The sequence below is a fragment of the Hypanus sabinus genome, chromosome 6 (assembly GCF_030144855.1).
Source record: "Hypanus sabinus isolate sHypSab1 chromosome 6, sHypSab1.hap1, whole genome shotgun sequence".
Taxonomy (NCBI): domain Eukaryota; kingdom Metazoa; phylum Chordata; class Chondrichthyes; order Myliobatiformes; family Dasyatidae; genus Hypanus; species Hypanus sabinus.
In genome coordinates, this window is record NC_082711.1 from 56,554,535 (window position 1) to 56,571,198 (window position 16,664).

Sequence of the window (16,664 nt, forward strand, 5' to 3'; positions counted from 1 at the left end):
GAGGAGAAAGTTTGAATAGCCTGAACCACCTTTTTTTTTATATATATATATAAAGTTACAGTCAAGCTGGCTGAATAGTGTGCCTGCTTCCCTAGAACAATGTCAGAATCAGATTCAATATCTCCCACATCATGAAATTTGTTAACTTTGCTGCAACAGTACAATGTAATAATGATAAATATAGAAAAACTGAATTTAAGTATATATGTATATAAGTTAACTCAAATAAGTAGTGCAAAAACAGAAATTTTAAAATAGTGAGGTAGTGTTCATGGGTTCAATGCCCATTTACAAATTGAATGGCTGAAGAGAAGAAGCTGTTCCTGAATCGCTGAGTGTGTGCCTTCAGGCCTCTCTACCTCCTTCCTGATAATAACAATGAAAAGAGGGCATGTCCTGGCTGATGGGGGTCTTAATGATAGACACCACATTTCTGAGGCACAGCTCCTTGAGGATGTCTTGGATACTACAGAGGCTGATAAACACATGGAGCTGACTGATTTTACAACTCTCAGCAGTTTACTTCAATCCTGAGCAATAACCTAGAACACCTCCCCCCCCCCCCCCAATACCAGATGGTAATATAGCCTATTCAAATGCACTTCACAGTATATCTATAGAAAGTTTCAGGTGTTTTAGGTAACAAACCAAATCTCCTCAAACTCCAAGCTTTCTTTGTAGCTGTATCAATATGTTGGGACCAGGTTAGGTCCTCAGAGATATTAACACCCAAGCACTTGAAATTGCTCACTCTCTCCACTTCTGATCCCTCTACGAGGACTGATTTGTATTCTTTCATCTTACCCTTCCTGAAGTCCACAATCAGCTCTTTAATCTTACTGATGTTGACAGCAAGGTGGTCACTGCTGTGAAACCGCTCAACTAGGTTTCATTGATGCTTAAGTAGGTGGATTGAGCAATTGCAAATCAGTTGCAGCTTAGTTTAATAATGCAAATTAATTAATGTATCAATTGGATGTTTTCACACCTCTCAGAACAAGTATGAAATGTCATGCAATTATGGATAGTTTTCTTCTGTTTAAGTCACATGAATTGATGCTTAAGACTTACAACAAAAGAAAGCAGTAGTCACTGATCATAATTGGAGAAGGATTTAGTCCATAGCCACATTCATCAGTGGAACAAGAAAGTGAATGGAGACATTTGCAAGTAGTACTTGAAATTTATATCTGCAGAAAAATGTTTTGAATTTCTTTTCTAGATGGAAACATAGCTTTAATTTGCATGCAAAGAGCACCTAAGATGGCAAACATAATTAGTGCACCTGATTTTGTAGATTTGGTTAAAGATATCACTCTTAAGGGATATTGTAAGAGATATCTTACTCTTTCAGGATAATACCGAACTCTTCAAATGTAGTGAGATCTTCTCAATCAGTCTGCAGAGCCTGCTGGCACTCAGTTTGCTCCGTATAACACATCATCTGAAAGGCAGCACTTACGTTAATACAGCAGGCTCTTCAGTAAAGTGGCAGGCCAGAGAAAGTGAATGAAAATTTGAATCTTATTATTTGATTTGTTGTCAAGGATACTGTCTATTAGGTCAGTAGTAAACTTTGCTATACACACAACCACTGCACCACCCGTTTTCATCAAATTCATTTCAATTTACTTGTTCATTCCCTGATAGAGCCAGTAGTTTGGATTTTTAGTTTACATTCAGTAAAGTAAACTTCCTACTGAGGTTGAAAAGCAAAGAACAATTGAAACAGAAGCAACACAGAAATTTCACAAAACTTCAGTGAGAATACAAATTATGTTGTTGGGAGGTATAAAATATGGCTGAAATATTTCAAAGTGCATAGTTTAATTTCTATCAGAACTTGAGCACACTGAGAGCTAAAATGTTGCATGGACTTAAATCTTTTTCATTTAATTTTAAAATTGTACTCTTTCCTCTCTTCAGACTGATTTTGGACAGGTTTATCGACTCTGTGGTTCCAATCTAACTGCTGCAGATTTCTATTCTTATGGCCGCACAATCAGGATTGATTCCAAATCGAAAGCATATCTGCAGGGAAATAAATTTCAGCTAACATACCAAGTTGCAGGTAAATCACTGACTGTTTAATTAATGCATTGTTAAAAGTGGATCTGCCCTTTAATATGTTAATCCTTGCAACTGCACCCAAATCAGAGGCAGATGTAGGATATATAGTCAGCACGTTTTTCTTTTAGTAGGAGGCAAGAAAACATGGGTGTCAGGTGAGAATAAAGAATTTTAAAGGGGATTGTGGGTAAATCTTTTCACACAGAGTGGCTGACATCTAGAAATCACTGCTAGAAGAGATGATGGAGTCTAATAAAGTTTACAAAACATAGGCCAGGCACTTAACTAGACAAGTGACAGAAGCACAAAGATCGAATTAATACAGTCAAATGGGCAAAAAGAATAGCAAGGTGTGATAGGCCAAAGGGTCTGCAATTCTATGACTCTATAATAGAAAATGCGCTGGAAAACTGTCAGCAGGTCAGTCAGCTTCTGTGGAAAGAGAAACAGGGTTAATGATTCAGTTGAAGTCACTTTGTCAGATATGAGAAGAGAACTCAAGCTGTGTGAAAGATGGCGAAGAGGTCGATAGATCAAAAGACACATCTCTGAAAAGGCGTGGTCAGATTTACCCTGATGATTATTTATGAGCAAGATCAACTGATTAATAAAGGTAGTAAGGGAGAGAGAACGTGGTTCTTGATTTATAAAAGCAATGAAATCAGGGCAATTAGAGAGTGAAAACAGATTCTTTTTGTTCCCTTTGTCCTGTCCATCCCTCCCTGCATATACGTTAACTTGTTTTCCCTCCTAATTCTAATGAAAAATCTTCAACCTGAAAGATTAATGCAATTTTTCTGTCCACAGATGCTGCCTGACCTGTTAAGTTTTTCCAGCACTTTGTGTCTTAATTTCAGATTTCCAAAATCCAGTTTTTTTTTAAGGAGGCCTACTGCCCCCAGAATTACTAGGACACAAGCTAAGCCTAACTGTATATTTCCATCATTTGCCCTTCATTTTAATAATTATGCTCTCGAGGTGACTTCTGGACATAAACATCAGGAACTGCTGTCCAAGCAGAGAGCCAGAGGATAGTTCTCCAACCAGTTTCCTCACGCACTGCCATGCGTGAGGATTGGCCCTATTCATATGAGTTCCTATCCTAAGGTTGTCGTAGCTGGGGTGGTAGTGGGAATAAGCTCCCACTACCTATAAAGTGCTCCAAATGGTGTGCGTCTCCAAGAACCAAGTCCAACTCTTGGCCTTCATGTCTGGCTCAGCTACTAGGCCCAGCAGAACCATTTCTGCTGCCAAGAGAAGGGGCGAAGGTGGACCACTGGCGTCACAAAAGCAGTTGCTTCGGGCAGGTGGGGCTCGCTAGCCTCGGACAGCAGCCCACTTAGGAGAGGGCAAACTCTGACTTTGAACGTCCGCTTCCTTGTGGCCATACCCATCCATGGGAAAGGCTTCAGGAGTAAACCTTGAGGAAGATATCTGGAGACGGGATTCCTAAGGAAGTTTGATGATGTTTACAACTTTACTTTGGCAACCTCTACAGCGACACTGGTGCCAAGCTGTATCGGCGCATGCCCTTCCCTTGGACTACATAAGTGAAGTGGAGAGGGGGGACCTGCTGTACAGGCAACAGCCGATTATTCAAATCTTCCCACCCAGGCTTGCATCCTGGAGAGGACACAGTCCACTAGAGGGAAAAACCCATAATTCCCTGGGATCAACAGCTGCCTACCTGCCTCAAAGAAATTGGTATTCAATATAAATATCGTTCAACTAAAAATATTGTCTTTGACCAAAGTCAACAGCCATTTTATTTCCCGTTGTCCTCACCTACCACCCCACCAGCCTCCAGGTCCAACGTATAATTCTCCGTAACTTCCGCCACCTCCAACAGGATCCCACTACCCTGCACATCTTTCCCTCCCCCGCCCTTTCTGCTTTCCGCAGGGATCGCTCCCTACGCGACTCCCTTGTCCACTCATCCCCCCACCCCTTCCCACCGATCTCCCTCCCGGCTCTTATCCTTGTAAGTGGAACAAGTGCTACACCTGCCCTTACACTTCCTCCCTCACCACCATTCAGGGCCCCAGACAGTCCTTCCAGGTGAGGCGACACTTCACCTGTGAGTCGGCTGGTGTGGTATACTGCGTCTGGTGCTCCCGGTGTGGCCTTTTATATATTGATGAGACCGACGCAGACTGGGAGACTATTTCACTGAACACCTACACTCAGTCTGCCAGAAAAAGCAGGATCTCCCACTGGCCACACATTTTAATTCCACGTCCCATTCCCATTCTGATATATCTCTCCTTGGCCACCTCTACTGTCAAAATGAATCCAAACTCAGGTTGGAGGATATACTGGCTGGGTAGCCTCCAACCTGATGGCATGAACATTGACTTCTCTAATTTCTGTTAATGCCCTTACCCTATCCCTGACATATTTAGTTTTTTTTTCTCTCTCTCTCTCTGCCCATCACCCTGCCTGTTCTCCATCTCCCTCTGGTGCTTCCCCCCTCCTCCCTCTTTTTTCTCCCAAGGACTCCCGTCCCATGATCCTTTCCCTTCTCAAGCTCTGTATCACTTTCGCCAATCACCTTTCCAGCTCTTAGCTTCATCCCACCCCCTCTGGTCTTCTCCTATCATTTCGCATTTTCCCCCTCCCCCCCACTACTTTTAAATCTCTTAGTATTTCTCCTTTCAGTTAGTCTTGACGAAGGGTCTTGGCCCGAAACGTCGACAGTGCTTCTCCTTATAGATGCTGCCTGGACTGCCGTGTTCCACCAGCATTTTGTGTGTGTTGTAGCCATTTTATTAAAGTCATTTCATACCCAGTGGTTTTAATCTTCATAGATCGAAGGTAATCAGAGTTATACAAGTACTTTAGTCACTAAGGGTTGCAAAGCTGAAATAAACAATAGTTATTCAACAGATTCTAGAATGCTCCCACAATTTGGAAGGGAGCAAGTTTAAACCTAACTCTTAAAAAAGGAGAAAGCATGAATAAAACGGACTACAAGAGAAGTAATATTTTAACTCAGTTAAGTCCAAAGAGCACTTTTTATGAAATTCACACCATGCACTTTGTGAAGTTATAGAATCAAGAACAATACAACACAGATATAGGCTGTTCAGCTCAATAACTTCATGCTGACCCAGCTAGTCCCAATTTTATGCACTTGGCCCATATCTCCCTCAGCCTTGCCCCTCCATGTACCTATCTGAGAGTTTCTTAATTGATACCATTGTACCTGCCTCTATCACTTCTTCCAGCAACTCATTGCCTACTCAACACCCCATGTACAATAAAGTTGTCCCTCCGGTCCCTTTTAAATCTTTCCTCTCTCACCATAAACCTATGCCCCCTAATTTTGGACTCCCCAGCCCTGGGGAAAAGACTGTTATTATCCACCTTATCTATGCCACTCATAATTTTAAATATTTCTATAAGATCTCCATTATTCTCCTATATTGCAAGGAATATAGAGCTAGCCTAGCTAACCATTCCCCTATCACAGACCCTCTAGTCCCAGCAACATCCTTGTAAATTCTTTCTGCATTCTTTCCAGTTTAATCACATCTTTCCTATAACAGCTGACCAAACCCACAAGTACAACTTCACCAACAACTTATATAACTCTGAAATAGGTATGTTCTGACTCTTACACTCGGTGCATTGACTAATGAAGGTTAGCATAATGAATGTCTTCTTCACCACCCTGTTGACCTGTAATGCTGGTTGTAATGAACTCCTAAGTCCCACAATTCTTTTATACTCCCCAGTGCCCTATCATTCATAGTATAGGTTCTCCGCTGTTTTGACTTTAAAAATGATTGTCTCACACATATCTGCATTCATTTGCCAATCTTCAGCCCACTTCCCCAACTGATCAAGATCCCCCTGTAACCTACGTAGCTTTCTTCACCTTAAAATTTCAATTGATCCACAAACCTACTGATCAAGCCTTGTGCATTCACATCCAAATCATTTATATAAATAGCAAATTTCAAGTGTCCCAACACCAACTCCAGCAGCACACCACGAGTCACCAGCCTCTGTTCTGAGATACAACTTTCAACCACCATCCTCTGCTTCCCACCTCCAAGCCAGTTTTGACTATACATATCTGGATCTTCCTGGATTCTATGGAATCAAATATTCCAAATCAGTCTACCATGCAAGACCTGTCAAAAATCTTTCTAAAGTCCAAAGAGACAACATCACTGCCCAATCCTCTTCTATTATTTTGGTTACTTCTTCAAAAAACTCATAAAGGTTCATCAAACATGACTTTACACTCCCAAATCCACACTGACTCCGCCTGATCAGACTCTATCCAAACGCTGGTAGATCTCTCCAGTAATATCCCCACTATGGGTCAGCCTGACCAGCCTGACGTTCCCCGGCTTGACCTTACTTCCCTTTTTGAACAACAAACATCAGCCTCCTTCCAGATTTTGGAAGCTTCACCACTGGCAACTATGAATCAAATATCTCTGCAAGGGCCTCTGCAGTTTCCTCTAGCCTCCCACAAAATCCAAAGATGTACTTGGCCAGGGCTTGAGAATTTATCCACCTTAATGCATGGTAAAGCTGCAAATATGTCTTCCCTGGTAATATGAATATCATCTTAAACATCACTATTTGTTTTCCTTATCTCTTGAGCAACCATGATTTTCTCCTCAGTAAACACCAAGGAGAAGTACTCATTAAAAATCCCACCCCTCTCCTGTGGTTCAAGACATAAGTAGCCCTGCTGATCTCTAAGAGGATCTACTCTCTCTCTAGTCACCTTATATTCTTAACATATTTATAGAACCTCTTGAAAATTTCCTTAACCTTGTCTGCTAGATCAATCTCATACCCTCCTTATTGCTCTCTTAGGAATAGTTCAATCTTTTTATAGTTATCAATGTATTCGCTCGATCTCAAACTTCTAAATATAATGTAAATTTTCTTCATTTTCTTTATCAGAGGGTCAATACCTCAAATGAACCAAGATTCCCTAAACTTGCCAGGTTTAGCCTTCACCTTGACAGTAACGTGCTGATCCTGGACACTTGCCATCACAATCTTAAAAGCTTCCATTTGTTTCTTGTTAAACCAAGGCAGGATACACAGAGAGAATGACAGAGCCCTGATAGTGTTATTGAAAAGAGAGTCCTTGGGTTATAGATACATAGTTCCCTAAAAGAGACAACAGAGGTTGACAAGGTGGTGAAGAAGGCACGTGGCACACTTGTCTTTATTGAATGTGTGGTATTAAGTATAAGAGTTGGGACGTCATAATGTAGTTGAACAAAATATTGGTACGACCACACTTAGATCACTGTGTGCTGTTCTGGTCACTACACTATAGAAAAGATGTGATTAAGATAGAGAAGGCGCAGAAAGGATTCACAAGGATGTAATAGTTACCCAGACTGGAGGGCTTGAATTATCTGAAGTGACTGGAGAGGCTGAGATAGTGTTTCCTGCAATGAAGGAGGTTGATGATGATGGCATCCACCTGTCTCGAAAGACAATGGACTTTTGTAAGCCTGGCCAGAAGATATGGAAATCCTGGGATGCCCAGTCGTCAATGGGTTTGGTCCAAAGGAAGACACAGCAATATGTTTGGCACCAGCTTGGCTGCAGGAGTTGTTGGAAGGATGTTCAGTGGCGTCCAGCTCCCTGAGGGGCTCCACACTAGATTGTCTGTCTGGGTTCACTGCCGTAGCTTTCACCTCTCCTGAGGCTGCCAACAAGGCAGTGGGGCTATCTACCCACAGCTGAGGAGATTGTACTGTGATATAGTGGAAGTTCATAAAATTAGAAGCATAAACAGATTTGATAGCCCATGCCTGTTTCCCATGGTGGGGGTGTTTAAAACTAAAGGGCATAGATTTAAGGTGGGAGGAAGGAGGGTGGTGGATATATTGAATGACCTTTCAGGAGATGGTTGAGGAAGTTACAATTTTAACATTTAAAAATACTTGGACAGGTACATGATTAGGAAAGGCTGCAAAGGATCAAGATGGCCAAACTGCAATGACAATGTTCTCAGAAAGACTCATACTTGGGTAGTTTTTAGGTTTGTAGGGATGGTTTAGGGGACAGCATGGGGAGTTAGGGATCAGTTTAAGGTTTAGAGACAAGGATCAGGGGAGATAGAGGTCAGGCCCGAGTCCAGGTCAGATCACACCATGGCTAAAAGCCAGCAATCCCCATAGATTGATGTCAGGTAAGCAAGTGCTGTGGAGAGAGACCAGAGATCGACATTGTCAATGAATGTGGTCAGCTGGCATTATAACTGAAAGCTCATGACACCCAAGCTGCGGTGCCTGGGATCAGAAGTCTGTGTGGGCAGGAGACACAGGGCTGGTGACCCCACAAGTTGGTAAATCCTGGGGTCAGAGGTCCATAGGAGTCAAGTGTTCAAGATCTGCAGTTTGGGGTACCATTATCGGTGAGTTCTGGCAGTGGAAGTTTGATGGTCAAAGCCCTGGAAGTCAGGGACTAGATGTCTGTGAGTCCACAAGTCCACTGGAGGCTGGAGATGTGGTTGTGGCCTACCCTGGGGCTGTTAGCCTGTCTGTGTGTGTGAGATGGTGGGAGGTGGCTCTGAGGAAAGTGGCTTGTTTTGCTGTTATGCTTTGTCACTTCTGTCATTGTTGTTGCTTGTGTTGTTCTACTGAGCATTGTGGGCATGTTATGTTGGCACCAGGATGAAAGCCTACATTTGTGGGCTGCCCCCAGCACAACCTTAAGTTGTGTTGGCTATTAATGGAAATGACACATTTCACTGGATTTTTCAAAGTACATATGATAAATAAATGGATCTGAATCTGAATAGAATTTGAAAAGCAAGAAAATGGGATTAGCTTAAATGGTCATCTTGGCCAGTGTGGATGATACGTGTCAAAAGGCCTGTTCCATGGTATACAACACTATAAGTCTCTGAACCTATGACTGCTTAACTACCTATGTTTCTCTTAACTTTATATACTACCAGGTCACTAGTCAGCCTTCAGCAAATACAATCCAAATTTAGTCAACCTCTCCTTGTAGCCAATGTAGTCTAAATAAAGCAACTCTAGTCCAGGCAACATCTTGATAATCCTTTTTTGCTCCCTCTCCAAAGCTTCCACATCCTTTCTATAATGCAGCAACCAGAACTGTACACAATACTCCAAATGCAATCTAGCCAAAATTTTATACAGCTGCAACATGACTTCACAACTTTTGTATTGAATTTCCCAACTGATGAAAGCAAGTCTATTGTAACTCTTCTTTGTGCATCTTTGCTTGTAAATGACCTACCATTTAGCACATTCACTGATTACATTACAGCCTGCGAACATTTCACATGAAATATTTAACATATCCCATTGAACCAGAACTGCAATTGGTGAGTTACTAACTAAGCATCAACTTTAAGGATTGAGTTTAATAGCCAGAAAATTATGTGCAAATTAGGCAAATTTATACAGTCATAATTTCTGTACACTTTATTCAGACTACTGAACCACTAATCAGAAAAATAAAAAAAGCTAAAACTGCTGGAAAAGTTGTGTGACAAAGGGTCTTCAATCTTAAATATTACTTTACATACTCTCCATAGGTGCTACCCAACCTGTTGAGTGTTTCCAGCATCTGGAGATTTTTTCTGATTTAATAAGCAAAGAATGTGGATTTCAACTGCACAATGGCAGTTAGAGAATGTAATTTTGTTCAGATCTGAAAGGAAAAAGCACCATGAGTAGTCAAACTAGCAGAAAGTAGTAGTAAATACAATACAGTGTATAAATTCAAAATCAATCTCTTCCACTACCCTGTCTTCATAAATCTTATACACCCTCTGAAACATCCATACCAGTCAGTCATTAGAACAGGCAAACTAGAGACCAGTCTCACATTTTCCAGTGACATTTGCTTCTGGGTGAATTCATATTGCTATTGCCAGTTCTATCAAAATGTTTTTAAAAATTTTTTAAAAAGCAGAGGAAGGAAATCTGAAGTAAGGAATCTTTGGTTGCATGTAAATTTATGCAGAATGTAGCTACTACTTTCAACGAAGACAGTGATGAAGGCAGGAAGCAGATGAAATTCATACATAATTAGCAATCAAAAATGAATTTTTATACATCTTTGTATATAAAATGTGTTTTTTTCTCTATTTATTGCATTTTATATTTATAATTTTTTTCAGGTTGTAACAGACAATATAACCATACATATGGTTATCTGAAGAGTCCTGACTGGTCCAACATCTATCCACATAATTTAGATTGTACAATCATCCTGAGAGCCCCAGACAATTACAAGATCTCCCTCTTCTTTAATGCACTGGATATCAAAGGCCAAGATCAATGCAGCAATGACTACTTAGAGGTGAGACACCTTCCTGTTATTTGTCATATTGTTAGTTGATCATTTATCAGGACAGCAAGTGGAGCATAATTTTATAAAACAATCCTGACATCACCCCAAACTTACATTCTTTCTAGTTACATAGTTTTATTTTTACATTGGTCTTATACTAATTACAAAGTAAACTATGGGGAATAATTACTAGAGATAAGCTTTAGAAAGGAGCACCTACTGAAAGCAATCAGAAATCCACTGAAACTTTCTTCCTCTTACACCTCTCAATGATTTACCTATATATCTCTTCCTCCATTTCCAGCTGACTATTGGGAAACCTGTAATGTAATAGTCATCACGCAAATTTTTAAGCATTACCTGTATTACCTTAATTCAAGAGCTTTCTAAGACATTCTCCCTCAGTACTGCAGTGATATTCTCTTTAAGCAATAATGCAATGCCCCCTACTCTTCTACGCCCCTCCTGCCTCGTCATGCCTGAAGCTTCTACATTCTTACTTGACAAGTTGCCAGTCCCCCCTTTCTTACAAGCATGTCTCAGTGATTGCATGGAGCAGACCTCTGAACATCAGTGGTGTCCTCATTTGATATTGGAATCTATGACGTACTCTAGGACTACAATTACCAAAACATAACAGGAATAACTTAGCATTCTACCAGGTGTCAATATATCATTGCATTGTGAGTTTCCGACAGCATGCTGGTTTCACACTTTAAACCCTTTGTAAAAACAAAGTGACATTTGGTGCACATGTTACTATACATGTTACAAGGTATCAACAGACATTCACCTTAGCTGAAGGTCCTAGTATTTGAAGAATGAAAAATATAAATTGTCAGTATTTTCATTCATTCGTCTCAGACAATAGCTCACAACTGATGTTGTTAGTGTTGTCTATTATGTGCCCCACCAATATTCAGCTCCATTCAACAAAATAGTATAACAAGGCACAATACCCACTTAATACCCAAGATAAATTTCGCCTGCAAATTCGAGCCAATTATTATTTGTGATTGGCATGTTAGTTCATAAAAATAAGCTACATAAAATATTGATATGCAATTACATGTTATGTTTCAGGTACGAAATGGTACAGACAGTCACGGGCAAGTGCTTGGGAAGTTTTGTGGTGCAATACTACCTGATCCTGTATTTCCCAATTTTCATGGACTTACACTGCATTTTTATAGCGATGCTCCAGCAACTCACAGTGGGTTTGAGATCACCTGGACATCTTCTCCAAATGGTCAGTGGGAATAATAAGTTACTTTATCATACATAGATATATAGTGTGCCATTGAAATTCTGTAATGCCAATAACAATCATGTTGTCCAAAAACTTATTGCACTACTCTGTCTAACATGCCTTTATCAAGATGTATAGAAGGTATGAACACCTGCTTGGAGTGCATAGTGTTTCTGCTATGGCATAGTAACAGATTCCTATGTGGTGGAAGATGTGACTGTTTATACTGTACATTGATAACTTTAACACTATTTGGGAGGAGTCAACTGGCCAAGCAAGAAACATCAGCATTACTTACTTATAAAACCTGCTAATTTTGTGTATTTCACAATTGTCTATGTAGTTTTCAGACTAGTCATGCTTCTGGACTAGAAATTGTGAAATTCTACTCCTTGTGATTATGGAAAGTTCCTCAAATTTTGCTCATTTTCTTAAGTATAAAAAATCTAGGTATATGTTTTCCTTTATTATAAATTTGCTCAATATTACAGCTAACAAGTGTACACTAATAATGTGATTCAGTACAGTATTTTAAGTCATTATTACTGACTTGAAGTTGATAGCAGTTAAAGGCTGAAAACTACACAAGCAGCAATACAATTGGGCTAGTTTGTTCATTTGGATATCTGCCTGTGGCCCTCCAATAGTCTGTGACCAGAATTTGTGCAGCTCACTGTCCAGTGATGAACAGCCTGATCCCACGGTGCTCCCCACAGCACCCAGCATTCATTGATGTATGGTGGTGTCACCTGACTACCCCTTATGCAGGAAAATGACATAACCTTCTTTGTTTCACAGGGGCCTGATGTGGAAACTCTTAGCCATGTATCTTGAACATTTTCATTATAAACTTTGGCAAATGGCCTCACTAACTTGGGTCAGCTTCTGCCTTTCTTCAATTATGTGCCCAAAGTACCAGCCAAAAACCAAAAATACTTTGGCAAACAAGTATCCAGACAATGTAAACTTGGTTCATTTCGTTCTCTATATCCACAGTCACAGACTCCCAAACTGAGCCAGTAACCTGGAAAAGGATCGATATTCACTGAGCCAGTGGGACCCCTCCAAGCTAGATTCACTTTCTCTCTCATCTCCATTCAGGGCCTCAAACTGTCCTTCCAGGTGAGGCAACAGTTCACCTGTTAACCTGTGGCATCACCTGCTGTATCTGGTGCTCCCGATGTGGTCTCCTCAACCTTGGTGAGACCTGATGTAGATTGAGGGACGCACACAAAATGCTGGAGGAACTCAGCAGGCCAGACAGCATCAATGGAAAAAAGTACAGTCAACGTTTCGAGCCAAAACCCTTCGGACTGGAGAAAAAAAAGCTGAGGAGTAGATTTGAAAGGTGGGGGGGGGCGGGAGGGAGAAATAAGTCAGGCGACAGATGGAACTTGGAGGGGGAGGGATGAGGGATGAAGCAAAAAGCTAGTAAGTGTATTGGTGAAAGAAGCGGAAGGTCATAGAAGAAAGAAAAAGGGGGGGGGGGGAGGAGCACCAGAGGGAGGTGATCGGTGGGCAAGGGGATAACATGAGAGAGGGACAAGGGGATGAGAAAAGGTGAAGGGGAGGGGAGGCAGAACTGGAAGTTTGAGAAATCAATGTTTATGCCATCAGGTTGGAGGCTACCCAAACGGAATATAAGATGTTGCTCCGCCAACCTAAGTGTGGCCTTATCCCGACAGAGGAGGTGGCCACGGCTGGACATATTGGAATGGGAAGTAGATTTAAAGTTGGTGGCCACTGGGAGATCCCACTTGTTCTGGCGGGTGGAGCGTGAAAGTTTGGTAAAGCGATTTCCCAATCTACGTCGGGGTCTCACCAATATACAAGAGGCCACACTGGGAGCACTAAACACAGTGTATGACCCCAAAAGACTCACAGGTGAAGTGTCGCCTCTTCTGGGGCCCTGAATGGTAGTGAGGGAGGAGGTATAGGGGCAGGTATAGCACTTGTTCCGCTTCCAAGGATAAGCGCAAGGAGGGAGATCAGTTGGGAGGGTCGAATGGAGAAGGGAGTTGTGTAGGGAGCGATCCCTGTGGAAAGCAGAAATTGGCGGTGTGAAGAGGGAAAGATGCATTTGGTGGTGGGATCCAGTTGGAGGTGGCAGAAGTTTTGGAGAATCATGTGCTGGCCGTGGAGGCTGGTGGGGTGGTAAGTGAGGGCAAGAGAAACCCTATCCCTGGTAGCGTAAGAGCAGACGTGCGCAAAATGGAAGAGATGTGGTTGAGGGTAGTGTTGATGCTGGAGGAAGGGAAGTCCCTTTCTTTGAAAAGAGGAGGACATCTCCTTTGTTCTAGAATGAGAAGCCTCATATCCGAGAGCAGATATGGTGGAGACGGAGGAATTGGGCAACCCCTTTGTCAGGCACCTCTGCTCCATGCACAAAAAGTGGGATTTTTCTGTGACCTACCATTTTAATTCCTATATCCATTCCTGGCAGTCCATTGTCTCATCTTCTGCCATGATGAGGCCATTCTCAAATTGAAGGAGAAACAGCTCATACTCTGTTTGGGTAGCCCCCAACCTGATGGCATGAATGTCGATTTCTCCACCTTCCCTCTTTTTCAGTTCCCCACTCAAGCCTTTTCGCTCTTCACCTTACCTGCCTATTACAGTGTCCTTTCTCCTTACCTTTTCCCCCATGCTCCACTCTTCTCTACTATTAATTCCTTCTTCTCCAGCCTTTTACCTTTTCCACCTATCACCTCCCCTACCTTCATGCCTTCATCAATCACCTTCGACTTTATCCACCTCCCCCTTTCCCCACCTTCTTATTCTCACATCTTCCTCCTTCCTTTCTAGTCCTGATGAAGGGTGTCGGCCTGAAACATTGACTGTTTATTCATTTCCACTGATGCGAGCTGACCTGTTGAGTTCCTCCAGCATTTTATCAGTGTTATCCTACTGTTCAGTTGTACTGAAAACTTCCATCAAAGCTCAAATGCTGAATATATTGTAGGCAAGGGAATTGCAGGACTTGTACCTGGCAGCAGCGAGGAGGCAGAGATGTACTGTATTTCTAAGCAAAATGGTGTCTATCTTGGAAAGAAATTTACAGGTGGTTATGTTTCCATGAAGAGGGTCTTGGAAGACCAGCTTCTGACCTGCTCTTGTAGCCATAATACTTACATGATTGATCCACATGCATTTCTGCTCAATAGATAGATATATACTTTATTGATCCCAAAGGAAATTACAGTATCACAGTAGCATTACATGTGTACAGATACACAGATATTAGAAGTAAGAAAGAATAAAATATAAGTTACCTCAAACAGTCTATCAGGAGGAGGTCATTACTTCCCCTGCTATAGGTTAACTCACTATAGAACCTAATGGCCGAAGGTAAGAATGTGCTCTTTCTTCATAGCGCTCTTTGAAGCGGTGCAGTTGACTTCATTCATTATGAAAACTGTTCTCTGTTTAGCCAAGGTTGCAAGTAGAGGGTGAGAAACATTGTCCAGAATTGCCAGGATTTTCCATAGGGTCCTGTGTTCTACCACAGCCTCCAGTGTGTCCAGTTTGACTCCTATAACAGAGCCAGCCTTTCTAATAAACTTATTGAGCCTGTTGGCATCACCCGTTTTGATGCCATTGCCCCAGCACGCCCCTGCATTGAAGATTATATTGGGGACAACAGACTGGCAGAACATGTGAAGACGAGACCTGCAAAGGACCACAGTCTCCTCGGGAAGTGAAGGTGATTCTGGCCCTCTTGTACACACAGCCTCCGTGTTGATGCTCCACTCAAGTCTGTCATCCAGGTGCACCTCCAGGTACTTGTAGGTTCTCAACATCAATAGTAACAGGGAGCAGTGCAGGCTTAGTCTTCCTAAAGTCCATCACCATCTCCTTTGTTATACTGATGTTGAGGTGCAGATGATTCAACTTGCATCATTTGACAAAGTCCTCTGCCAGGGCCCTGTATTCATCAATGTGACCTCCAGAATATTGATGGTGGGGATGCTTCATGGCAGGGCCATTTAATATGAAGAGCAAGTAGTTAGATTGTCTGTTGTAAGATATGGATCATTGCTTGATACTTTTGTGGTTTGAATGTTACCATTTATCAGTCTACACCTGAATTAGGTCTCGGACTTGCTGCATGCAAGCCTGAACTATTTCACTCTCTAAGGAATTGCAAATTCACCATTCTGCAATCATGAGACATAGGAGCAGAATTGGACCATTCGACTCATCGTCTGCTCCACCATTCTGTAAACTATGAATCTCCTGGTTCCTTTGAGGCTTTTGATTTGAGTGTGTCCAGTATGTTCTTGAAGGCACATCCACACGTCTTGATAAAGTCAGTGACAAATGTGTGTATTAATTCTGATTCAAAGATGAATCTCTGAATATTGTCCAGTCCAACTCAATGCAATCCTGTCATCACTCTTCCTCCTCCCTTGACTATACCTATTGGTCCTCACCACTGGCGCTGCAGTCTTTAGTCTCTGCCAGTACACTGGAAGTACCAGTGCAGCCAAGTGATTGGATTCTTCAAAGTGTGGCTACGGGATAGCACGGTAAGGTTTCTTGATTGGTCAAGTATGTTGGCTCCTCTGGCTCCACAGGTGATATGTTGGTAGTGTTGTTCAGAGACTTCTTCAAGGTGGCCTGCTTGAAAAATCTCCACAGTGATAGGGAAAGCATCAAGGTGGCTGTTTCGTGCTTGCTGATTATGGTGCTCACCTCCTTCAGTGCCTGCCTGTCTGACAGAGGCCTGTGCTGAAATGTACACTATACCAGCATGATGACTGAAAACTCCCTTGGCAGATAAAATGGATGACGATTGATCACCAGATATTTTGGGTCAGGGGAACAGGATCGAGACAGACTGTCATCTCTGTGCACCATCGTGATTTAATTATGAAGCATATTCTCCCCTCTGTTTTTAAAGGACTCAACTGATTTGTCTTTGTGGAGCATGGTGAAGCCATCGGGCTGCAATGCTCTGTAAAAATGGCAGGGGATTGCCTGTTTCCATGAGACAAAGTATACAGCAGATCCTGATCTCCCTCTG

At 42.0% G+C, this 16,664-nt stretch overlaps 1 protein-coding gene across 1 annotated transcript in view; it reads left to right on the top strand.

The window, feature by feature from the left end:
- cubn (cubilin (intrinsic factor-cobalamin receptor)) overlaps positions 1 to 16,664 on the top strand; it is a 359,402-nt gene that overhangs the window by 331,397 nt on the left and 11,341 nt on the right. Inside the window, exons 56-58 of the mRNA XM_059971453.1 lie at positions 1,927 to 2,071; positions 10,217 to 10,398; positions 11,473 to 11,638. Of these exons, the coding sequence (XP_059827436.1) occupies positions 1,927 to 2,071; positions 10,217 to 10,398; positions 11,473 to 11,638 (493 nt within the window). The remainder of the gene's footprint in view (positions 1 to 1,926; positions 2,072 to 10,216; positions 10,399 to 11,472; positions 11,639 to 16,664) is intronic.